This window comes from Lichtheimia ornata (assembly GCF_029851405.1).
Source record: "Lichtheimia ornata isolate CBS 291.66 chromosome Unknown scaffold00006, whole genome shotgun sequence".
Lineage (NCBI taxonomy): Eukaryota > Fungi > Mucoromycota > Mucoromycetes > Mucorales > Lichtheimiaceae > Lichtheimia > Lichtheimia ornata.
In genome coordinates this window covers 264557-289825 of record NW_026695326.1, presented here as the reverse complement: position 1 = coordinate 289825, position 25269 = coordinate 264557, and the positions used below count along the sequence as shown (strand labels likewise).

General features: G+C 43.8%; 10 protein-coding genes across 10 annotated transcripts; 7 read left to right on the top strand and 3 right to left on the bottom strand.

Annotated features, from left to right (window-relative positions):
* Positions 1-3501: 3501 nt before the first annotated feature.
* Positions 3502-4401, bottom strand: O0I10_002264 (uncharacterized protein; the record flags this gene model as incomplete). The annotated part of the gene is made up of 1 exon (XM_058482348.1): positions 3502-4401. The coding sequence occupies one exon, from the start codon at positions 4399-4401 to the stop codon at positions 3502-3504; it is 900 nt and encodes a 299-aa protein (XP_058346846.1).
* A 4343-nt stretch (positions 4402-8744) lies between these two features.
* On the top strand, positions 8745-10752 carry O0I10_002263 (uncharacterized protein; the record flags this gene model as incomplete). The annotated part of the gene is made up of 7 exons (XM_058482347.1): positions 8745-9129; positions 9189-9444; positions 9513-9564; positions 9628-9732; positions 9823-10016; positions 10081-10553; positions 10628-10752. 7 exons carry the CDS (start codon positions 8745-8747, stop codon positions 10750-10752), a joined length of 1590 nt encoding a protein of 529 aa, XP_058346845.1.
* Positions 10753-11653: 901 nt separating this feature from the next.
* On the bottom strand, positions 11654-12283 carry O0I10_002262 (uncharacterized protein; the record flags this gene model as incomplete). The annotated part of the gene is made up of 3 exons (XM_058482346.1): positions 11654-11806; positions 11878-12083; positions 12154-12283. The coding sequence occupies 3 exons, from the start codon at positions 12281-12283 to the stop codon at positions 11654-11656; spliced, it is 489 nt and encodes a 162-aa protein (XP_058346844.1).
* Positions 12284-13338: 1055 nt separating this feature from the next.
* Positions 13339-14727, top strand: O0I10_002261 (uncharacterized protein; the record flags this gene model as incomplete). Its single annotated transcript, XM_058482345.1, has 8 exons — positions 13339-13437; positions 13497-13666; positions 13726-13967; positions 14031-14092; positions 14156-14275; positions 14342-14461; positions 14519-14614; positions 14689-14727. 8 exons carry the CDS (start codon positions 13339-13341, stop codon positions 14725-14727), a joined length of 948 nt encoding a protein of 315 aa, XP_058346843.1.
* A 53-nt stretch (positions 14728-14780) lies between these two features.
* On the top strand, positions 14781-15521 carry O0I10_002260 (uncharacterized protein; the record flags this gene model as incomplete). The annotated part of the gene is made up of 1 exon (XM_058482344.1): positions 14781-15521. The coding sequence occupies one exon, from the start codon at positions 14781-14783 to the stop codon at positions 15519-15521; it is 741 nt and encodes a 246-aa protein (XP_058346842.1).
* A 152-nt stretch (positions 15522-15673) lies between these two features.
* O0I10_002259 (uncharacterized protein) lies at positions 15674-17625 on the bottom strand (the record flags this gene model as incomplete). The annotated part of the gene is made up of 5 exons (XM_058482343.1): positions 15674-15724; positions 15790-16776; positions 16842-17103; positions 17189-17455; positions 17525-17625. The coding sequence occupies 5 exons, from the start codon at positions 17623-17625 to the stop codon at positions 15674-15676; spliced, it is 1668 nt and encodes a 555-aa protein (XP_058346841.1).
* Positions 17626-18129: 504 nt separating this feature from the next.
* Positions 18130-19750, top strand: O0I10_002258 (uncharacterized protein; the record flags this gene model as incomplete). Its single annotated transcript, XM_058482342.1, has 5 exons — positions 18130-18216; positions 18272-18489; positions 18546-18932; positions 18996-19277; positions 19345-19750. 5 exons carry the CDS (start codon positions 18130-18132, stop codon positions 19748-19750), a joined length of 1380 nt encoding a protein of 459 aa, XP_058346840.1.
* A 117-nt stretch (positions 19751-19867) lies between these two features.
* O0I10_002257 (uncharacterized protein) lies at positions 19868-21135 on the top strand (the record flags this gene model as incomplete). Its single annotated transcript, XM_058482341.1, has 5 exons — positions 19868-19927; positions 19984-20417; positions 20475-20727; positions 20801-20840; positions 20897-21135. 5 exons carry the CDS (start codon positions 19868-19870, stop codon positions 21133-21135), a joined length of 1026 nt encoding a protein of 341 aa, XP_058346839.1.
* A 133-nt stretch (positions 21136-21268) lies between these two features.
* Positions 21269-23531, top strand: O0I10_002256 (uncharacterized protein; the record flags this gene model as incomplete). Its single annotated transcript, XM_058482340.1, has 10 exons — positions 21269-21305; positions 21362-21415; positions 21470-21555; positions 21614-21759; positions 21819-21904; positions 21959-22257; positions 22314-22483; positions 22541-23219; positions 23276-23357; positions 23422-23531. The coding sequence occupies 10 exons, from the start codon at positions 21269-21271 to the stop codon at positions 23529-23531; spliced, it is 1749 nt and encodes a 582-aa protein (XP_058346838.1).
* Positions 23532-23628: 97 nt separating this feature from the next.
* O0I10_002255 (uncharacterized protein) lies at positions 23629-25243 on the top strand (the record flags this gene model as incomplete). The annotated part of the gene is made up of 9 exons (XM_058482339.1): positions 23629-23631; positions 23710-23795; positions 23850-23909; positions 23971-24064; positions 24121-24215; positions 24274-24441; positions 24503-24773; positions 24834-24922; positions 24976-25243. The coding sequence occupies 9 exons, from the start codon at positions 23629-23631 to the stop codon at positions 25241-25243; spliced, it is 1134 nt and encodes a 377-aa protein (XP_058346837.1).
* Positions 25244-25269: the final 26 nt, after the last annotated feature.

Below are 25269 nucleotides of genomic sequence, written 5' to 3'. Positions count from 1 at the left end.
ATTGATATGAACCCAGGTCATTAAGCTGACAATGTCTATTTCATCTCCCTTTCTCCTTAGGTTTAAAGAAAGAGAGAGCGAGAGAGCACAACACAAAGATGACGAAATAAACAAGGGGCTCTGCAAAGGAATGTTCGCAAATGTACGTGCGATCTTGATGGATGCCACGCACGATGCTCTCTCCCAAAAAGGTGCACGGGCACCCGAGTAGCTAAATATCTCTCCCATCAATCATACCACGATGGCATCCATTGTTAATCTTCCTTACTACCACCACTCTCCCCCCATCATGACGCATGCAGGTTTCAGTGATGTCTTAAAGTAGTAGGGCCAAGGAGGTGGGAATGTTGCAAATCCATTTTGGTATATCTATTAGCTAATCATAAACAGGCAGTAATAGCATCATTACTTGCAATACATTGATGATGATCGATATACCATCACAAAAAGTTGAAATCCAAGAGTATAATGTAACCTTGAGCTTCCTACCACGAGCTCTTGCTAGGGGTAGGGGTAAAATGCTATGTACGCTGTTAGCATGGGAAAGGTGAAAAAAGGAAGTTGAGACACCCATCGTACCACCACACGTTTCGTATCAATGGGTGCTTGTGCCGCTTTGTTGGTAGAGGTATGGATGCAAATTGCGGGCGAGTATCCGTAAAAGCCGACTTTTGCATGGCCCAAGCTTGCTTCTCTGAGTTCAAGTCGTCGTTTGACAGAAGCGGTAGTTGCCAGCCACAACATCCGAGATAATAAAAGCCCTCTATTGTTGATCCAAAGGTATATGCAAAACCCACACATGAGCATGTAGGTGCGATAGCATGCGATATAAAGAGTATATTTCTCTGTTGTCATCACTTACCTAGGAAAGAAGTGACAATCAAGGGGTAGTTGAGGAGGGTTGTAGCAATGGAAGTGATGATTATGGTGATAGTGGATGAGACGGCTGCTATGTTGTACACGCGGGATATTCTGGCACTATTTTTTGCTCCTTACGCTGGTGCACAAAAGTCAATTTTGCGACACATGGCGATAGTGTTTACACTGCACTGATCTGCATGACACGACAGATGCAGTTCATTGATTGTTGCATAGATCAACATGCGTCCATGATTGCTTGGGAGTATATCAGCAAAGATACAGGGGTCTGGGACCCGCCTATATTTTACATAGCATCATGGTATACTAACCACCCTTCTTCAAATGTCGCACACACACGCATCTTTCATGTGGTGATGGTGACTTTTTTCCCCCACATCATCTTTCACATGCCCACCATCGTTTCTTTTTTAATATCTTTGTGATTAAATGTTTGGGACATTCATTAAGCTATCACGTATACGATGATGCCAAAAAGTCAATGGTTGGTGTGCCATCACCATTTCAATGATACAAAAGAATCAAAGCAGCCAACAATGACGCACTACACCTGCCAAGTCTGGAATTTGACCCCCAACACACAAAGCGTATTAAGCAACCTTTCTCCTAACTATGGAATGATAAAGGATGCAACGACTCCGCATTGTTGCTAAGCTGCGTAGTTGCCATGGTGATGTTGCCTGGATAAACAAGCAGGACCCACGACTCTTCTAAGCATGCCAATTAATGGCGGTCGTTCAACTTTGTGCAACATTTTCAACGCTAACCCTCTCGATCCAACAGGCACAAGATTGATCTCCTTGGGCTCTATCTCCCTGAATGTATCGATTGCCTCATTATGTAATCCAGCCTTCACAAGCATCCTTTCCAAAGACGAGATGGAACGTGCTTTTGAATATGCGTATTGATCATTCAGGGCCAACAATTATTTGTACATGATGGTGCTACTACTACCCGTATGATGGGTGCCAACAAATAAAACCATCTCTCCACATACACTGAGGTTTGCGTCGAGGACATAGGTTCATGAGGGGGATCTCAAAGAGGCGTCCAACTCAGTTTCTCTTCCTGACAAAGATTACTCCTTCATCCCTCCCCTTTACTTTGAACACCTTTTGGTGATTTTGCCGCACGAGCAAAATAGGCTATACAACCTCCGACCATGTGCGCGCATATCCTGTTTTGATATTCCAAATCCATGCACTATGACGTGATGCCACATGAGCATCGAGACCAGAGAGAAAAAAAAGGAGCAAATGAGGGAGAAACGAAAGTGAATGGATGAAAAACACCGATTACAATGGTGACAAGATCCCAAAATGTTTCCTCGTCAATTAGCTAATCGTTATTTTCTAGTTTCTGCCAGGTCATTCATTTCCCTTTACAGTGAATGAACCTTCACAGCCAATGTCTTCATGGCGTACAAGCGAAAAGCTCGCCTATTCCAGCTACCACGCGACATGTAGCACGCTTTTGTGCAGCATCTCATACAACAGACGACATGGTGGATCGTGCAAACAAAAGATTCTACTACTTTTTTCTTACGGTGTTGATAACCAAAAGCAGCCAAAGATGCCGTTTGTGGATGTAAATGCGGGCAATGTCATCCGTAAAGGACACTTTGGAATGAGTGTGATAAAACACGCGTGCACATCATGGTAGATGTGGCCATGATAATTATGTCCGAGCATAATAATTGGGGTCATGGTCCTTTTTTTCGCTCACATGGTCTGACAGGGAACAGGCTGATGAGCCATGGGGCACCCCCTTTCCATGCGTTGAGCGGGAGTACCACCACTATACACACACACACAACATACACCTGATAGACCCACATCGACGACGTGATGAATACCACCGCATCCCATGTGAAAAGATGTTCAATGATAATGAGTATCTTCAAGGAAGGGTCAAAAGTGTACAATCCTAGTATCATGATGATGAACAACAACCACCAGTGCATGCGCCTGTATGTATATGTGATCCATACAAATATGCATATTCCAGCCATCAGGTGATAAAACCTTGTCAGTAGTGGTTTCAGCCATATACACACTTCGGCACTGACACAATAACAACAAAACTTTAACAAGGGGTATATACGAATTTATATCGGCTGATGACAGCGGGGATGATGATGATGATGGTGGTAGTGGTGGATGGAAACAAGAAAGGAGCGATTTGTTACATGAAGAAGGCAATCTATCGACTAAGCAACACAACAATGGGTGCTCGTTTACAACGTAATAGTAGACAAAGGCGAGTCAAAAAGGCGAGAGCTACTGCTCCTGCTGGGTGTTGAGAAATAAATATATGGCTGTTGTATAAAAGTATGTATAAGCTCATTTCAAGCTTGAGGCTCAAGGTATCGGGACAGCGGCCTTGTATGTAGACTATAGCAAGCGGCAATCTCCTTGAGCTCCAAAACGATAAGCGGTTTTGCATGGATTATATATATATATAGGTATGCGCAAGATAGTGTATAATAATCGATCGAGAGGATAAGGAAACGATGGGTTGTTGTGAAATGGTAGTAATAGGGACCTGGGATCCTTTTGCTCTGTGCATGTTGTTTGTCAACTCCAACGGGCCCTAGTATTCATTGTTCTTTCATTCTCCTTTTCACGGTATCCATGGCGATGCACCACTGCTGTGGTTGCCATTGATACCAGCGTTTTCTCGATTGCAGCTGTTATCAATCGCCTCATCATCAGGCGAAGACGACGACGTAGCAGCCAAATGTTTATGATCAAGCCAAGCATCGGGTTGCATGATTCGCGACAAGCGATACTTGACGCCCAAGTACGAGAGGTAATTGTTCTTTGGAAACACACGCACACGCTTGACTTTTGGGAAATGGGTATCCGAAACATCAACAAAGGTACCACCCAAGGTAAGCGTTTGCTCCAGCTTGGATTGATTGGCAGCATCAAATGGAACCCATTTCTCATGCAAGAATACCAGCCATGTAAAATAGTACATTGATGGTGGCGATAATGTCCTTGCTGGTGTTGCTGGTGGTAAATGGTGTGTGGTACTGGTATTGGGTTTCGATGTTGCTGAAGTTGTAGTATGAGGAGGTTGTAGTATCCTTGGAGAAGGTGATGAGGAGGTGGTCGAAGAAGATGAACAAGATGTTGAAGGTGATGGCTTTTGTGCTTCAACGGGGATAACCTCGTCGAGCAGCAACAGGCGTTCGGGTGATGATGGCGACAACAGTGGCCTACGAAGAGGATAAGGCATCACCGTGGTGGATGACTTTCTTGGCTTATCCATAAGCATAGTAGCTGTTTTGCTCGTAGATAACCGCTTGCGATTTAAAAGATGATGCTGTTGTTGTTGTTGTGATGGTTGTTGTTGCTGCTGCTGCCCCATAGGCATGGATCGTTGATCGTAATGATGATAGCTGTTGTGGCGATGAGGATGATGATAGCGATAATGTGGGGCCATCAGATGAGGATGATCAGGGTAAAAAGCGACCGTTGTGGTGTTGGTAGGATGTTGCTGCTCGGCAGGGATCATTGAAAAATGAAAGACAAAGAGTGAAAAAGAGAAAGAAGTAACAATGAATTGGATTTGAGAGCGTGAGAGAGGAAGACAGAGAGAGAGAGAGAATGCGGGGAGAAGGAAACAAGGATTTGCGGATGAGGATACAGCTTTTTATATGGAGGAGAGGATAAATGATATAAGGTTGGTGGTCGACTCAATGTCGTTTGGGCGGGGAAGATAGAGTCTCCTAACATGACGAATCATCAGCAATAACAACGAGGATCAAAAGGTAAAGGTACGATATACCAAAAACGTTGTGTCCGCAAGTTGGTTGCATACAATCATGGGATTATGGTCACGGGTCACTCGCTTCTCTTTTTCTGTTGGTTAACACCCCCAATTCATCCCGTTGTTGTGCGTTTCACTAAATCCCAATGGGTGCACAGGTAAAATGGCGGGTTGGTTGGTTGGCTTTTTTACCTGTCCTGTGTTTGTGTACATATATACGCATATGCACACACAGCTTAATCGTGATGATGGGCGTTTTGCGTCGGTTGGGTCATTCCATGATGTAATTGATCGCTCACCACGGGGTCGTCGTACACATGCTCACACATACACATATGCCAGTCTTTTTATTTTCTTGTGTACCATCTACCGAACCAACCTACAGGTTGAAGTGCCAAGGTTAATGCATAATAAAGTAAAAAGAACGGAACAAAGCCGCGCGCTGACACCAATTTTCCCTTCCTTTATTCGAGTAATGGGTTTTGACTCATGCAAAAAGAAGAGCGTTTTACAATGCTTGGTTCAGGTGACAGCTATAGATTGTCGCACCTAACCGATAACAACGCCAATGATGTTTTCCTCGTTCCCTTTTCTTTCTCTTGTTTACCATGAATCATGTGACTCCATAGCAACGCCCATTTCTCTTCCATCATTTTTCATTATGACCATTTTTATAGTGCTACGTATTGTGTGTGTGCGTGTGTGTATGTCAAGATTCCATTTTCCCCTTTACCTTTTTCTTTGGTCGTTCTGTGACACAAATGCAAACCAAGCCTATGTTTCGATGAATTGTGCGTTGCAAAATTTGTGTACACACAAGCTCTGTGCAACCTATGGTCGTTCTGCGGATCCGCACACTCATTGACGAATGAGTCTAGAAAGATACGCTACACAAGGAAGAACTTTATGATTCACCCGTAGCATCGTTTGCACCACCCAATGTAAAGAGAAAAAAAGTGTGCCACAGAAACGAAGCAGAGAGGAAGATACAAGTGGAGCTTTGCAGGAAAAATTCGGTTTTAGTATGTACGACCATTACACACGGCCTACAAAGGACACACACGCACAACACAAACAACAAAGCAAGTGATTCGGCCGATTGTTGTGCACCCTGCCAGGTTTTGAGGAGGCTGAAAACGCATGCGGATACGACCCTTTGATCAAGCGCCTCACTTGTGTAATCAACGAAGGTAAAAGTTAGTGTCAGGATGGGCAAGCATCATGATCGTGAATGAAAAAAGGGTGTAAACATGTAAACAGAAGCCATCCGTCAATGTCGATCGATATACAAAATGACGCATAGATCCAATCGTTGACGCAAATATAACCCGGCAACGTATCCTTTTATAACTCTTGGCGATCACAAGCGTTTTTCGCAACCCACAAAGAAAGGAAGTTTGGGATCAGCAGCTAGGTATTATCGTGGTCAATCAAACACAAGACCTGTCGTGTTGTTGTTAGGCTATGTATGATGATGGGGGAGCACACAAGGAATGAGCACCAATGGATCCATGCCTTTGATATGTAGGGGAACGTGGCTACTTGATAAATTGACAAGCATCATGCATGCATCATCAGATCTTGCTTTTGTTGCCCATTTGCATCATGCATAATCCAGTAGGTTGTGTGTGCGTGTGTTGCATTCCTTTCTTGCTCTCTATGCAAGAGGGAGGCTGAAACACGAAAATACTGTCTGATCAAAAAGCATACCTCGCGCCAAGCTCAGCCTTCTCTCCCTCTTTCTTTGATGCAACAAGCAGCACCCAATACCACGATTCTGATTCTTTGCCACACCCCCCTTGCCGGATATAGTGATATTAAGGTTGCTCTTTAGCGTGTGATCAAGCCATGGGCCGCTCTTCTGTTGTTACCGTTCACATCTGCTCCTACCACAAGCTCCTTTATGTAGCTGTATATACCACCACAACACCAATAATCTGAAAGTTTCATAGATCGGATTTCCTTGTTTGTCAAAGGAAAGTTGAACTTGCTCTGTAAGCAAACCAAATTTAATGCCTGTATCTCTTGTCTTATCGATATCTCATGGTTCACGTCAAACGTCATACGAACATGGCGGCAAACGACCCGACCCATATTTCCCGGAGATTTCCCATGCTGAAGAAAGACCTTAGCCAATTGTGTGTGAGTGTGGAACGATTTGCACTATGTTGTATGGCAGCCGTTTCAGCTACATGTAAACAAACGCACGGACAAGCAGCTAATCATCGCCTTTATTGTATCCATAGCAACCACAAGCATAATGAAAATGGGCTTGTTTCATATGTTAGGTAATGGCTAAATACCCTTAAGAGCTGCATTTGTGGATAACACACGTGATGTACAAGGGTTGTTGATGTTGATGGCTGCTGACACATATGCATGTGCATGAACATGGTCAAGTAAACGATACCACCTTGCTTAGCTCGAATTGTGTTGTACCTGCATTTTTGTACAGGTAACACGTATCACTAAGCGGTGGCGGGTAGTGAGCAAAGTCAACAAATTTATTACCCAACAATGTGTGTGTGGTGTACATAAGCAAATATTGACCGTGGGTATTAATCAATTTGGTCTCTTGAGAAGATTGATGTTGTAAATGATAGTAGCATTTGGTTGCCCTGCTATAAAATCGTGTGCGCGTGCTATGGGGAAGGTGATGTATACCTGAGATAGCATTTGAAAAGAGCTGGTGAGAAAACGAAAAGAATGACAAGAATTCACAAACAATGGGGAAAGGGCGGGTGAACATCAACGTGACCATAGCTCTTAATGTTTGGGCGCGTTTTTCCCCTTTCCCCTTTTATGTAATCCTGATTTGGCAATGACAAGCAGACATCGATCGGTTCTTCTCGGGTCCATGCCCCTGATGCATCATGTGCACAAATCAGCATAAACATCCCTAGCAGTGCACGAGAAGAAGAAAGCCCGTGGGTCTTTTTAGACCCCCTCGCATTCTCACTCACACGCATAGTGAATGTACACATACGTCAGGGTCCTTTTCTTTTGCGACATCGTATACTCCTTTTTTCATTGTTGCCGCCTCCATACGCATTCGTCATTGTGTATACACATTACCATTCATGGTTGGTGATTTTGCTTTTTTGCTTTATTGCATAAGCAAAAAGGGAATGAGATTCACATGAAACGGCTAGCAAAGCATTTGATAATGATCGGGCCAATGCACCACTGTAAATCCGTGACACCATCTTGTGGTCTTGTGACATGTTGGTAGTAGTAATGGCTTAAAAAAAGTAGAACAAAGTATCGTGAGAGACAAAGCAAACAAGCAATGCATGCTCATTTGTGGAGAAAACCAAGGAGGGTAGAGATGATGATGGCATAGAGGGGGTTAACAATAAACTCAGCCGATATGAAGGCCAAGGCCACGCACCCCACGCACGCTGTCTTTGGCTTTTGCTTTGTTCTTACCTCGTGTATTGGGCACGCTTACGCACACATCATTTGACTACCACCTAGCTATGATAAACCAATGACAACAGGGATAGCCGTGTCGATCATTTCACTCAAAGTCATCACTCACCTTACCACTGGTAATCTCGTTTGCCGGTAAATGACTTTTGCTGCAGCACGAAAACACGCTAACGCAAGTCTATATTCACCACATCTTTGGATGGCACACACACTTTTCGACCCTTGGTTGCTCCTCACACGTTTCAAATTATAGATCAATAGTCAACGACAGATGGCCCCCTGCATCTTTGGTTTTTGTACAACTGTGTAATTTGTACCTTTAGCGAGGGAGTGGAGAGTACAAGACGTGAATCAGAGATGATGTCCATTAACGAGGATCACCCCCATCATTCCCTAGACTATTTCCAATATGACTCCTGGTGGTATCGCTCCATACAATACGTCCATTGTTTGACTCCGAAAAGGGCGACTGACCATTTATCAATTGCTTAGTGGTGTGCAACATGTGGCCCATCTCTGCACATATGCAATACGTACTACCTATGTGACGATGAGCCCAAAGAGGGAAAGTGCATGCAACAAAAAAAGCTTCGTGCATTCTTTTTAAGTTTTTCTTTCTCTCTTTTCTCTTCCTTCCTCCCCATTCTTTCCATCTTATGAATACACCTTCACCATCATATAGCGACTCGCCTCGAACGTCGCAGACCTTGTCATCACGTCGAAGACCATCCACCACATCCAGACGCAATCAGCCAGCAAAGTATCATCATCATCACCAAAGCATTGTTAGCACCAGCAGCATTTCAAGTAAAGATAGCAGTAACTATGCGAGTTCACGATATCCAAGCGGCTTGACGAGCATGACGGGCTATACATCGGTTGAAGTGCCATCCATATGCGCGTCACCTACCACATCCACAGCCACCTCGCACTACCAACAGCAACAACAACAGCATACTTACGACGCCAAGCAATTAACGGAAGACCAATTTGATATTATCGATAGCCTTGACTACGATGATGTAGATGATGCGTTGCTAGGTAATGCATCCCACCATGACGCGATATGGCAAATTCACTGACAACATGCACGTATCCAGATCATGAGCTTGTTCATCGAAATCGCGAAGCCTTGGTTCAACAACTATATAATTCAGAACATGCCTACCTCGAATCATTGCAGCTTGTTGCCAACATCTTTTTGAACCCAATGCGCAAAGACGCCAAGCAAACGACGTTTAGTTTTCTTGGAATGAAAAAGGCAGCTTGTACCGAACGAGAGCTTCGATGGCTATTTGGCAATTTTGACCAAATCCTTCAAGTCCAACGTGACATTTTGACTAGCCTTGAACAACGGTACAGTTTTCTCACGCAATGCATGTCGCATTTCTGCAAAGCATAATAATTGACATGCACGAGTCTAGATTACAGATATGGGGTCCAACACAAATCATATCGGACGTGTTTCAGAATTGGGTATGTTTCTGATCTACTATCGCGCATCTTCATTAAGCTCATCGGGTGATGATTGTTATCTAGTTCCAGCAACTCAATGTCTACAAGGCATACCTTGACAATTACGACGTCGCTGTGACCACCTATGAACGATTGACACGCTACCAACCTTTCAAAAAGTTTATTGATGTAAGTTGATCAATACACAATCTCGGTATTTTATCTATCCTACTAACCGAAGGGCACACACACACACACACACCCATTATCTATATTTAGTCGGCACACAAGAACCCGACTCTGAAAGGTGCAACGCTCTTATCCTTGTTACAAATTCCAGCAGGTTCCATCAATCGATATGCACACCTTATTAGCAAGCTAGCCGATCTAACGACGCCCATGCATCCCGATCATTTTGGTCTACAAACATGCAAACAACGTATTCTTGTTTTGGCCGAAGAAATGAAGTCAAGGTAAAAAAGAGAGAAAAGGATGCTATTGTTACGTGTATACTAATAGTGTTGGCGGTGGTATTAGGGTGGATGATGCCGACAATGTTGATCAAGTGCTTATGATTCAGCGTGCATTAATGGGTGCTCCTTTTGGTGTCAAAGCACAACGACGCTTGGTGCTTCAAGGGAGTTTATGTCGTGTGGTTGTCAGCTCAAAAACGGTGGGCGAAGAACAAACATACTTTTTGTTCTCAGATTTGTTAATGTTTGTGCGTCCCAAGCAAGAATCCAAGCGCACCGTACTTCAATACAAAGGCCACTTACAGCTTGAACAAGCACGTATTCGTGCTCTTTCACCTGAGGATGCTGCCGGCCATCCCTATTGTTTCGAGATTACATCTTCACTACAAGGCGTGGATACTCTAAACTCCACTTACATGGGATCTCGCACCGTGTATGTTCTTCGTACGCATAGTCAGGCTGAGTGTGACGAATGGGTCAAACAACTCGAAAACGTCGTTCACGTTCTTGATCGAGAATCAGCACGAGCTCGCCAAAGTAAGTAAAAAAATGTGAAGGGGATAGGATCATCATTCATCTTGGATATCTAACACACGCCACACGTGCTATAGTAGCTGCTAGTCGCAGATTAGCGCATCATCGAGCAAGAGCCGCGGGTGACATTAAACGATCCAGTTCCACAGCCGCTAGCCAGTCCTCTGGTAACAGTGGTGACAGTAACACCTCTCGGCGATAAGCACAAAAAGGATATACCAAAACACGCACACACACACACACTCATCATCATTCTCATCTTTTCATTCATGTCATTTTCATCCCATCTTTCATCTTTCATCATACCTCCATGACCACCGCTCTTTGTAATACCATCTCTCTTTATATACCACCTTTCCTTCCTTGCTCTCTCTTGCTCTCTCTCTCTCTCTCTTTAAAAATTAGTACAGTACCCATCTTACATTCTTCAATTCTCAATGGATAATATGATCTAGCCAAATACATGACTCACTTTTTCCCATTCCCCAACAGTAAAAGGCAAGAGCATAATGGGACGGGGGGTAGGTGCGTGTGTGGGGGATCTGGGACATTGGGATTTCCCCGACATCGATATAGCTTATCGCCATCTTGATCACAAAATACATGAAGCTTTTCCCGTTGGCTGCCGATCATTCATGATTGTTTGCTCACTAACAATAGCAACATCAGCAGCATTGATGCGATCTGGAGATCATGCTGTGTAATCCACGTGCCCATCAACATGACATGCCCGTCATTGTCACCCATCCCTTTCACCATGTTCCTTTCTCTCCAATCCTGTAATCATCATCCACATTCCATATAGGCATGACTCTTTTTTCTTTTTGACGAATATAGAGGTATATGATACATGACTTTTTGTTGTAATAGAGGGGTTTGCTGAGGAAGGGGGTGTTGATGTGGTAGGGTTGCATTGGGTGGAACAAGTCTATATGGGTTGTTGTTGTTGTATATATGGCGTGCTGTGTATGTGCAGGTAACCTCTACGTGTATGCGTGTGTGTGCGTATGTTCCATTAGAAATGCTGATGTTGTAATATGTGGTTGGTGTGTGTGTGTGTGTGTGTGTGTGCGTATAGGTAGGCGTTGTTGATGTTGGATCATTTAGCTCTTCATGTAATAGTCGATGGCAGCACTGAAAGCAGCAAAGCCTGCACAACCAAAAGCTGCCGCTTGAGGACCAGCTCTTGCAGCCAATGCACCTCCTGTAAAGCATCCAGCAGCGACACTGTTGTAAAGATCGTTCTTTGCACGATACTATCCAAAGACCATCATCATCATCAATAACTCATTCGATATCCATATTGCATCCATCCCATCCCACTTACTGATTCAATACAGCATTCAGTACCAGAGTAAATGGCACCAACCACTGCAAAATTCTTTGCCATCGAATAGGATCGTGTGCCCATATCCTTGAGAACAGCCTTCATTTGAACCTTGGTACTTTGCTCCAATAACTCGGGTCTCATACTTGGTCCTGAAAACTCAAACGATGACATGAACAGACCAAAAGCACCACCCATAACAAAGCCTAGTTGTTTATAGAAAAGCGTCAACGGCGACGATCTCCAAAGGAATGAAGGGCACAAAAGGACACCTACCAGCACCACCTGCCATGGCTGTCTTTACAGGACACGACTCCATCAAGCCCGTGATCATTTTAACTTGCTGTTGCTGCTCAGGCGTCATGCCTTGTTGTGCTGCACCACCGGCCAGTGGATTGGTCGCCATGTCGTTATGTATTGGAAGAAGAACAACAAACAAGGAATTGGGCTTTTCGCTTCCCGCCCAACAACATTCTGCAAGCATCACTACAACAACCACCCCCCTAGAAATTATACATCTTTACTGCTAGTCAAATACCTCAACATCATGATCTTGTTATTGGGATTATAGTAATGATGGTGGACAGAGTATGAATAAATGGGGATTTCAATGATTGAGAGTGGGATAGCAGGAGCTGAAGAAAAATACTTGCTAGTCGTCGATCATGGCACATTGGAAATGAGTGTGAGTACGTGTTTCATCATGCAAGATGATTGGATTCTTACCTTATCAAAGGAGTCGAATATCAAATGACAATGAAAGTAGGATAACAATGATCCATCACTACTATGAATGGCCACAAAGATCCATAGCATCAATACCTACCATGATGATACTCACATTGACCGGGGCTTTGAAGATGTCAGCAATCAAAGAGAGATAGAATAAAGAAAAGAGGCGTGTGGGAGAAGAACGGTGGGTGGCAAAATGGGTAATGTTTGTGAGCACAATAAAATGTATGATTCATAAAGGTGATGTTGTTTATCAATAAGAGCGTAAAAGAGATGATGCATGAATAATAAATCGAGTGCAACGCTTATACCAGGTTCAACCCTGATTCTTTATCAAGGAGGCTAGGTGCTGTGATTGTTTATGATGCATAACCGGCAACATCACCAAGAAATGGCACCAATCACTCTTAATACACTTCTAGTCGCTACCACTTTCATCCACAAACAACACATTCTCATCGGGTAAGAGATCTGGTAAGTGTATTGTATTTCAGGTACTATAAGCAGGAATCAAAGACAACATCTAGCATGATGGTTGCTAACCCTACGAGAAGAATCGAGCCTCTAGCGAATGCATGTGGGGTATCCTGGATACAATCATTCTTTCTATATCTATTGCACGTGACGGGATGAATGGGATACCGATTCGATCGGCCTTTTTTTCTTGTCTCTCTCTTGTCTTGCCTCCTCCTTTCTTCCAGCCCCGTTCACACACACACAGTCATCGACATGGATTCCAAAGCAGAGGGACAACGCCAAACGATGCTTGAAAAGGCACGTCGCAAGATTTATGAGGAGTCGGAACGAGAACGACAAAAGATCGCCAAGGTAACGCATCGCTTTGCCGCCAAGATCGTTCTGGATTCGTTGACACAGCTTTTGTACAGCAAAATGAAGTGCGAGTGGGCAGCGACAAGTTCGTCACCACCAAGAACGACATTGAGTCTCAACTCAAGAGCAGCACGATCGGCTTGACCGAGCTACGCGATTATAGAAAGATCAAAGAGAACCTCCAGGAACAGCAAATGCGTGAAGCAGCCAAAACGGCACCTCTTGGGTAAATATTGGTGTAACAACACAATGCATCTGTTTATCCACTGACATGGGCATCACTAGTGAGGAAAAGAGGAAAAAGAGGAAAAAGAACAAGGCCAGTGTCAAGTTATCCTTTGCCGATGATGATGAGCATAATGAGGATGAAGAAGAAGAAGAGCAAGCAACACCCAAGAAGCGCAAGATGCTCAAGGATCCAACGGTGGATACAAGTTTCCTTCCTGATCGTGAACGAGAAGAACGAGAACGTTTGGAACGAGAAGAGCTTCGACAACAATGGCTCAAGCGACAAGAGGAGATTAAGAGTGAGTCAACAGGATCATAAGCACACATCGGTATTGATGGATTCCAGTAATACTGGTATGTAGATGAAACTATCCAAATCACATACTCTTATTGGGATGGCAGTGGACATCGAAAATCGGTTCAGGTAATTGGATTGTATTCTTATGCTTGGATGGTCAGGGAGCTAAGATGGATTGAACGAAAATAGTGCAAGAAAGGTGACAGCATTGCTCAATTTCTCGAGGCATGTCGACAACAATTCCCCCAATTGCGTGGTGTCAATGTGGATAATCTTATTTATGTCAAGGAAGATTTAATCATCCCGCATGTAAGTACCCTCACCATCATCATCATCGTCGTCGCCAGTGAATTCTCATATCAGCATGGATGATAGCACTATACGTTTTATGATTTCATCATCAACAAGGCTCGTGGCAAGTCCGGTCCTCTTTTCAGTTTCGATGTTCATGACGATGTGCGATTGATTAATGATGCTACGGTGGAAAAGGATGAGGTAGGTTTATTGGCAATGGCACTTTGGGGAAGCTTATTAACTTATGCTTTGTCATAGTCACATGCTGGTAAAGTCGTGGAGCGATCTTGGTATGAAAAGAACAAGCACATTTTCCCTGCTAGTCGTTGGGAGGTCTTTGATCCAGAGAAGGATGTGAGTATTGATCGCTATGGATACCGGTTGTTGACAGTTGAGATCACATGCTAATATGACGTATTTCTCCTTAGTACGGCAAGTATACGATCAAGGATTCAAAGAAGATTTAGCCGTGATTCCCTCCTCCTCCTCCTCCCCCCTTGTTCTTTTTTTATTATACACAATGCTTCCCTGGTCAAATAAAGCAGGTTCTTCGTCATCAGCTTCTACCTCCATTCGACGCGATGAGAACATTGCAAACACCCATCAGTATCGTCCCACCGGTGAAGCAGAATCAGCACGTTTTCGATCGTCCCTTGCTACTCAAGATCAGTCTGACAGTACTGGTTTTGACACATTTATACAATCATCGTCGTCGTCACCTTCAGCATCATCATCTTCTTTTCAACCTATACGCGAACCATCTATCATCCATCATCCACCTCCAGCACCACCTGTTGCCACTGATGGCGCTGAGGTGCTTGGTTTTCTGAGTTCTGCAGAGTATACGGATGCCATCCATGGCGATGATTTGGCACAAGAATCCCAGACCTATCAATCTCATCGACATCAAGCGGATCATGAGCATAGTGTTGCTGAACATCGCCGCCGCCATCAATGGACCGAGCTTTTGGCTGCAGAGGATATCGTTGCTTATTTACAGGAATTGAAATACACGGATGATATTTATGGAGCACCACCGGCGATTGAATCTCTCATCAAGGAAGCTCAGCAAGAAATCATGGATCAACCACAAACACCAGCAGCAGCAGCATCCAACCATACTGCAGTATCACGATTGGCTATGGTACGCGATCACTTATTAGGTCATGCACATGGTCAAGTGGAAGCAGCAGCAAAACATGCCCATCAAATGAAACAGGATGATTGGGATCAAATCTTTTCAAAAGGCGGCTCATTGTAACCAAGATACCATCTCCATAGCAACAACCATTGTAATTAATCCAAATAACATGTGTGTATTAAAAATATGCAGCGAGCGTGTGGAAAGAATGGAATGCAGTGTACAACGATAAATGAGGGATAAGCAAATGTGAAGTTGTTGATCATGTCTATTTAGTTCTTTGACTTTTTGAGTGCTCTCTTTTTGCGTTCTAATTTGGCAGTCTATAAACAGCAATCATCATGTTAACAATGATCCATTGATGTTTTGAACATTCTTTTTTACATACCTCATCAGCCTTACGCTGGTTGGTGGCCTTCATAATCTTGTAGAGTTTCTTTTGCTTGATGCTCATCATGCCCATAGCCATTTCCTTTTGTTCAGCGTCTTCATCAATCTCCGTGGCTGATCGTTTCTTGCCAGCTGATTTCTTCTTCTTCTTGCCATCATCATCACCCTTGTATTCAGAGAAGGTGACACCTTCAGCCTCTGCCTTCAATTCCTCTTCGTATACTTCATCCTCATTCTTGGTAGCCTCGTTTGTAGCAGCAGCATTTTCCTTTTCCTCGGTGTCTTGTTCAGCAGTGTCATCCTCAATATCATCAGGAACGTAATCGCCTTCCTTGACTTCGACGAATGGACTCAAATGAGGAGGTAATTCTTTGCCAGGCTCGTAAAGAGAAGGACGGACCAATTTGCGACGGTTGATACAATCGGCCACCCATTGGGGTTGAATATAAGCACGAGAAAGAACACGATTGTTGACAGTGGGTCGATCACAAATGTGATGAGTGATACGTTCATCTGATTCAGGATAAGGAGGATTGGGACCCACAGTCTCATCCCAGCTGACTTGACCACCACACGATGTAATCATGAATTCCAAAGCATAGCGGGGTGTTTCACGTGACAAGAAAAAGACGCACTTTGAGAACAAGTTGCGCAAGGACGAAACCTCTTGTGAATGTTCTTGGATTTGACGCAATGTGGCTGCACCAGCATCCTCGTTTTCTTCCTCATCCTCATTCTCATTGGATCCAACCGTCTTAAACTCGTCAAGCGTGGTCGTGGCATCAGCACCAGTTGCCTCGTCATCATCAGCCTGCTTTAAGCTTGCTGGGACATTATCCAATTGAATGCTGCCGCTCGATGCTTCGAGTTTTGGTGGATAGCTAATGTTGAGCTCGTTGTACAATCGGAAGTTGACAAAACCCATCAAAGTAATGTAAAATTCAAGGAAAGTAAGCATGACACGGAAATCGACATCGGTGGGGGTCTACGCAAACACGTACGATATGAGTATATATAAAGTTGAGCCCTACCATATCCAAGTACACATACCGATTGAGAGAATTGATAAGGAACAATCCAGGTGATGGTCTGACCCTTGATCTCTGCTTGATAATAGATACCCTTGATGGAGAAGAACACCTTTCTCAAACTACGAGACTTCATGACATAGGCTTGGAATTCGGCAATCAATCGTTGACAATCATGAACGACACGAGACTTGATTTTGTTGTCAGCAGGCATCTTTGAGAATAAGAACAACATGGAAATGGCATCATCGAGATCACGCAATGCATCAACAAAGGTGGGGTATCTTTACATAAATGTCCATCAGTCATTGTGCCCATCCATCATCATCATCATCATCATCCTTCCTCTCGCATCCAATGTGTATTTACCTCTCCTTGACAATATGATCCAAAGTGTACACAGGACGATGATTCTCCTCAAGTGATTTGGCAGTGCTGTAATCACCCTTGTGAAGTACCTTGTTGAGCTTGCGTGCAAATGTCTTGTATTGACGGAATTTGTCGAGAAGGGGCTCATGCATAAGATACTGAATATCCTTGACATAGTAAAACGTGGCAGGTGCACTTGATCCCTTGTTGGCCTTTTTGTGGTTCTTGGGTTGACGAGGATAGATACCCTTCAAAATACACAAGCGTCTGATCAAGCAAAAAAGTTAGTTTGGTTGACAACCAAACCCCACGATCTCGACGATCTCGATAACAAACCTAAAGTCGGCAAGTGAGATTTGAAGCTTCTTGAGTGCTTGCTGTCTCGTAATGTAGGTGGCAGCAGCTCCTTTCTTTCCCTTCTTTTGGATCTTGGCCATGGCTGTAAAAGTTGGAAAAATAAAACGGGCAACAAAGCTCAGGGAAAGAGACAAGTTGGATCTCCTCTTTCTCGAATTGGGATCGGGCTGTCAGTGGCTTGGCAGTGGCTCTTATTCAAGCTCATCATTATCATCCTAGTAACTACTATCATGCAACCTTTTATTTCAACACAATCTCTATAGTCACTATTCATCAATGATCGTCCATATCTAAATAAATGGTTTACTCGAGAAAGAGTCATCTTCAAGTGATTTGGCGCAAGAAATCCTCTTGTTGGATGTCCATGACTTTATTATCATTGCTCTATGTTGTATCGTATCATGCCAATAAGATGGATACACATGTATATAAACATTGAGATGTGTGGATTGGGAATGGCTGTGAAACAAGTAGTGTTTTGTGTGTGGCGGGTCCAAATCAGCCTGTGTGGGTGGAATGAATGAATTCGGAGAGGTTCGCTCGACTGAGAAAAAACCTTCTTTCTCCTTTGAACCCGATCGATTATGCCAGAATCCACCACCGCACCCACTGCCGTCGACATTGAGGCACTCTCCAAAAAGAAACCAGAAGAAACCACCTTTGCTGAATTGGTACGATCTCATACTTCTACTTCCAAAAGACACCTTTGCTAATATGTTCTTTCAGGGCGTCAATGCACAACTGTGTGAAGCATGTGAAAAGCTCAATTTCAAACACCCCACCGAGATCCAAAAGGAATCGATTCCATGGGCACTCGAAGGCCGTGATATCATTGGATTGGCACAAACGGGTTCCGGTAAAACAGCAGCCTTTGCACTTCCTATCATTCAAAAGCTTTGGGAGAACCCACAACCACTTTTCGCCTGTGTCTTGGCTCCTACCAGGTATGTCTATATCATCGATGGGACCATCAAGAAGGAAACTTATGATACACCTGTAGAGAATTGGCATATCAGATTTCGGAAACATTTGAAGCATTGGGTTCTGTCATTGGTGTACGATGTGCTGTTATTGTGGGTGGTATGGATATGATGACTCAATCGATTGCACTCTCCAAACGACCCCACGTTATTGTCGCCACACCTGGTCGTCTTCAAGATCATTTGGAAAACACAAAGGGATTCAGCTTGCGTGCTTTGAAGTATTTGATCATGGATGAAGCCGATCGTTTGCTCGACATGGACTTTGGCCCAAAGATTGATCAAATCCTGAAGGTGATTCCTCGTGAACGCAACACATTCCTTTTCTCCGCAACCATGACAACCAAGGTGGCCAAGTTACAACGTGCTAGTTTAAGTAAACCCGTCAAGGTTGAAGTGGCTACCAAGTAAGTATAAGGAGGATAGCGAGGATAGGGAAAGAGGCGGTTTTATAACCAAGAGTGAATTAGGTATTCTACCGTCAAGACATTGTTACAATATTATCTATTCTTTCCTCTCAAGCACAAGGATTGCTATCTCGTTTATCTGCTCAATGAACTTGCCGGCAACTCGACCATCATTTTCACTCGCACCTGTAACGACACTCAAAAGATTGCCGTCATGCTCCGATCTCTTGGCTTTGCCGCTATCCCTTTGCATGGTCAAATGTTACAATCAAAGCGTCTTGGTGCTCTCAACAAATTCAAAGCTGGATCTCGAAACATTTTGGTAGCAACGGATGTAGCAAGCAGGTAAAGAGAAAAAGGATAGGGAGGCCATATTGTGTATGTATATATACTCACCTATTTTATATTACAGAGGTCTTGATATTCCCATGGTTGATATTGTTGTCAATTACGATGTGCCGCTCTCCTCCAAAGATTACATTCATCGTGTGGGTCGTACAGCTCGTGCCGGTCGATCGGGCAAATCCATGACATTTGTGACACAATATGATGTGGAATTGATTCAACGTATTGAAAAGGATCTGGGTCGCAAGTTGGATGAATACCCTGTGCAAAAGGACGATGTGATGTTACTTTCAGAGCGAGTATCAGATGCCCAGCGTTTAGCTGTATTGGAACTCAAGGAACGTGGTGGCAGTGGTAAAGGCAAACGAGGACGCAAGAACGATGACGATGAAGAAGATGGGGATAGAGAGGAGCAAGTAGGTGGTCCTCAGACCAAGAAGAATAAGCGACATGTTCAAAAGAAAAGGAAATAAAATTCATACACACGTTTTTTTGCATTGGACCGTGAGAAAGTTTGACCACATAAAAATGTGTATCCATGGATCATCTCTTTTCCCCACAACCACTTTTCCTCCACCACCACCACCACTATGCAACGATTTACTACACCCGCTCTTCGCTCAGTTGCCTGGCGATCCATGTGCTCCAAGGTAAAATATCAACACTTTATATAGCACTCGGTCTTATACATCCTTTTATCTACCAGCGTTTCTACTCGACACCAGCAACGTCTGAATTCGTAAAGATTGTCGAGGTGGGACCACGCGATGGGTTGCAAAACGAAAAGCAAGTTATTCCTACACCCGTCAAGGTCGAGTTGATTCAACGTCTTGCCAATGCCGGTCTTCCTGTCGTCGAGGCAACCAGCTTTGTCAGTCCTAAATGGGTGCCGCAAATGGGTGATCACAATGAGGTGTTGACGACCATTGAGAAAAAGGCGGGTGTTTCTTATCCAGTGCTTACGCCCAATGTCCGTGGTGTCGAGAATGCCCTCAAGGCAGGTGCTGAGGAGGTTGCCATGTTTGCTGCTGTCACAGAATCCTTCAACAAAAAGAATACCAACTGCTCGACCAAGGAGGCATTAGAACGTGTGCGTCAAGTCACCCAAGCTGCTCTTGACAAGGGCCTCAAAGTACGAGGGTAAGTCATTACCACAAATGAGAATAGCAAGCAATATAGCTGATGATAAGAAAATAGCTATGTTTCTTGTGTCCTTGGATGTCCTTATGAAGGCCAAGTTTCTCCCGATGCTGTAGCTGATATGGCCAAGCAAATGTATGAGGCTGGATGCTATGAGATTAGTTTGGGTGATACCATTGGTGTTGGTACTGCAGGATCCATGGCCAAGATGCTTGAAAAAGTGCTCAAGGTCGTTCCTGTTGAGGCCCTTGCTGTTCATTGCCATGATACTTATGGACAAGCATTAGCAAATATCCTCAAGGCTCTTGACGTAAGTAAAAAGGAAAAGGATGGTGGTCAAATGGAAATGGTTCATGAATGACCTTATTTTATTTTATGTGTAGTATGGTATTCGTGTTGTAGATAGCTCGGTAGCAGGACTTGGTAAGCATATGAAATGAGGGAATTAAGATGATGTTAACGAGATCATGGGAATATAGGTGGATGTCCTTATGCTCCTGGTGCCAAGGGTAATGTTGCTACTGAAGATGTCGTTTACATGCTCCATGGAATGGGTTTCAAAACGGGTGTTGATATGGAATCGCTTATTGAGACTGGACGATGGATCTCTGAAGAGCTTGGTCGTGAGACTGGTTCACGTGCAGGTGCAGCACTTATGGTGGCTAAAGCACGTCAAAAGCAACAACAACAACAACAACAACAACAGGCTAAGCTGTAAAGTTACTCTAGATATCACACATAATAAAAATTCATTGTCTTTAAAGCGGGAAATCGTGTCCATATATCATGCAGGCTTTCGTGTGACGAGTGACCCCAGACTCTTCTATCTTCCTCTTCCTGCCACACCCACCATGTGGTTGTTCAATCCTCTCAATGACCAAAATCAAGGTACTTTTAACGACCCATGTTCTCAATTTCAAGCTCGCTCATGGCTGTTTATTAAGAATGTGGAAAGATCTTGCTATGTCCCGGCCAAGAGTACACGATCAGTCGAAAAGGTAGAGAACGTGAAGAGGATCGATGATAGGCTTGGTATACTTACTTGTCTATAGTGGGGGACATTGTAATACAAAGCGACCATTCTATCAGCAGGAACCATGCAGTGCTCAAGGTGGATACAGCGACGAAGCGATCTGTGGTAAGTGGAATGGGTGATTTTAGTAGCTGCGCGCCGATCACTGAATGATCCTTTGCAGTACAACAAAAAGTTCAAACCATCCATCCTGCTTGAAGACATCAAAGCAAAATACGGCACGTATGTCAATGGAAAGAAGCTCGAGACCGCCTTGTATCTCTATGATGGCGACGTCGTCCGATTTGGTGCTCTCAAAAGCTATTTCAGGTACGTACAAAAGACTTGATTTCCTCTTGCAATATGAGCGTTAACATCCACTTTGGTAGATTGAGATGGGTACCTGTTGTTGTTTGTGTTTCGTCAATGGGCTCTGAAGATAAGACCAAAGTTGCAGAAAGCGCAGCATCACTAGGTAAACGATATCCATGTTCAGGTGTGATCCATGTAGAACTAAAGAGTGATATAGGCATCCAATTGAAGAAAGAATGGGATGGTGATTGCACACATTTGTATATGAAGGAGGTTGACGACACGCTCAATTTCATGCTTTGTTTGGTTCACGGGAAGCCTATTATATCACTTGCATGGTTCGACGCATTGTTGGAGATGGGGAAAACGATCGAATTTACTTGGCCGCCAACCGAGGAATATTTGCCACCCATTCGAAAGGCGTGCAAGAATGTCAAACCAGAACAGTGTTTACCCAACAATAGTCGTGCTTCTTTGTTTGAAGGCTTGGAATTTTGGTTCTTTGATGAGAACAATGTAAGTGATTTGCGTTTTCTTTGTGCTGAAAAAAGGTAACCAATCAAGGTGTTTAGTACAATCGATATCACGCAGCAATTCAAGCAGCAGAAGGAGACGCCAAGTATTGCTCCATGAATCGCACTTATACCATCGATGCAGTCACCGAAGAAAAGCGTATCATAGTGGCACCACCAAACGATCGACATGCTGTATTTCGCGAGATCAAGGCAAAGCTTAAGGATAGGCAAGTGTTACAGATCATCAGGGGAACCAAATCAAGAGCCTAATTGTTTTCAATTAGGCATCGACGTTATATTGAGAGCGATGAAATCATTACGGCTATCATTGAATGTTCTACCGAAAGGGCGTGTAACCCTCGATTATCACGACACAATGAGCAAAAGGATGAGCAGGATGACTTGTTCGACCTTGATGAAGATGATCCATTACCGCACAGATCACCACCTCATGCAAGGGACGTGACACAAGCTTCAACAACGACGTCAAATGCACTTGATGATATGTTTGATGATATTCTTGGTGATGATAACGACGACCCACTTCCTCCACCATCACAGCTGAAAAAGAATACAACATCTCAACCTGCTCGCACAATGGAACCTTCTCAATCATCAACGACTGTTACTCATCCTTCAACCACTACGACTACTACTACTGCTGCTGCTGCTGCTGGATCACCACCTTTAGCTCACAATGAGACAGCCACCTCAACCACCTCAGCTGCTGCTTCAACACCACCACAAACCTTATCTCGCAATGAAGCAAACCAGCAACCAAGGGACACATCCACCGCTGCCGAGAATAGCCGCCGGAGAAACGTAACACGCAAAGCCAAGATTATCACACCCACGTGCCAATTGGTTGTGTCACGATCATCACCACAACAACAAGGAACGCAACGAGCCATTGATGAAACACCAGCAAATGGAATCCCCATCAATACAAAGCGATTCCGAAAGGTAAATACCATTCATTGTAATATCATTTGCAAGTGTTCTAATGCCCTGTCTCCAAGGAAACGGATGTTGGAGGCACACAATTGATGGAAAGACTGGTGCATATGAGGACAGGAGGTGGTGGTGGTATCAATTATTCACGTAAGTGGGTTTATTGTGTGTATATCAAAGGGGACCCGTTTTTGACATTGGGATAAATGATTAGGATTTGATGATGAGGTCCATCAAGGTGGTGGTGAAGGAGGAGATCCATTTTCAGATATTCGTATCCGAGTAAATCGTGTCAGCACCAGCTCTCGTCGAGGACGACGTTAAAGCGTACCTTGTGTGTGTGGTGTGTGTATATAGCAAAAGGAAATTAGCTCTCTTTCCCTGTTCAACCTTACTTTCTCTCCTCCCGAACCTTGCCCTTATGGTAATGACAACCTTTCCCCCCCCATTGACTCTCCACCTCTTTGCATACTAAACGCATTGCCAATTTCAACACCATCAGAATCTACTGCTTATTGCAGTTGCCATACTGCTCTTCTTTGGTCTCATTGTATTCATTCTGTTGTTTGGAGAAAGTCCTCGATTAAGGCAAGTCGATCAGACGCTTTTATTCATATACAAAGTATGCTCATTGTGCAATAGGAATGGTATAATAGGCAAGGCAAACCGGGCACTGACGGTGTATATACCTCGATGGATAATGTATGTTGCGTATATATCACGTTCCGCTCATGGTTGGGTGGTTCCTGACAGCGTTTATTAGAGGGACATTGAAGAAGGTCCTCGGTCCGAAAAACTGGAATCGTCTCTCTCATTTATGGCATTATTGTTTTGAATCTCGTAATCCCTTCCTACAGGTATATATGCTACGAGGATCACGTGCATACGATGATTGATTAACATGTCGTGTTAGATCTTCTTTATGATCCTTACAAGTGGTTCCATTTATTTATTTCTCAAATACGGATTACCCCACATCCCTGGCATTTACCTACACTCTACTCATTTGTAAGTCCTAGCGACGTTTCTGCTGGTGCGATGGTGACTGATCCAACATACATTATAGAATCATCATCCCGAGCCAAATTGTATCACTTTACCTTTCGTACTACATGGCGTGCACGGTCGACCCAGGCACCATCACTGCCGAGAATGTACAACAATACCTAGATCATTTCAAGTATGATGGCTTACTCTATCAACCCAAGCAATGCTCCACATGTCGATTACAAAAGTAAGTTTGGATGATGGTCTATCACCATACATGGCAACGGGATGCTGACATACCACCTTAGACCTGCACGTTCCAAGCATTGTTCAATGTGCAAAGCATGCATCGGACGCTTAGACCATCATTGCTTTTGGATCAATCGCTGCGTGGGTGTGAACAATCACCGTTTCTTTTTCATCTTTCTCTTTACATTGGTCCAATTTTGTGCCTATGGTGCCTACTTGTGCTTCCAGATTTATCGTGGCATGATTATCGAATGGGGATTGGATGCAGCTTACGTGATAGACAAGAAAACAGGACAACATTCACCGATCACTTTTCGTAAAGCATTCTTGGTAGGTCTTATTATCTTACATAGATCCCTTGCTCATGGTCGCTCATTTTTCTCTGCTTAGCATGTGTTGCAAAAGGATCGAATCATTGGAGCAATTGGTATTCTTGCGACTGTAGTCTCGTTGGTGGTGTTCTTGTTCTTCCTTTACCAGTAAGTTGACATCAAGAGGTATTCATCCATACACAAGCTAATGTAGGCTATAGGCTTTATCTTGCTGGCCGTGGAATAACAACCAATGAAGCATTCAAGTGGGAATTGATTGAAGATTCTATTGATCGTGGCGAACTTTGGCTTGAAGAAGAGAATACCGCGACGAATGATAAAGACAAGGTCAAGAAACGAATGGATGGTTCCAAGAAACGACAACGCAAGGTGGAAAGTTTAGAAGAGTTGGATAATATTTATGATGAAGGCTTTTATCGCAATCTGTATAATGTATTCTTTCCGCCTCGAATGAAAAAGGCAGCATGATAAACAATGGGATAAAACAAAAATGA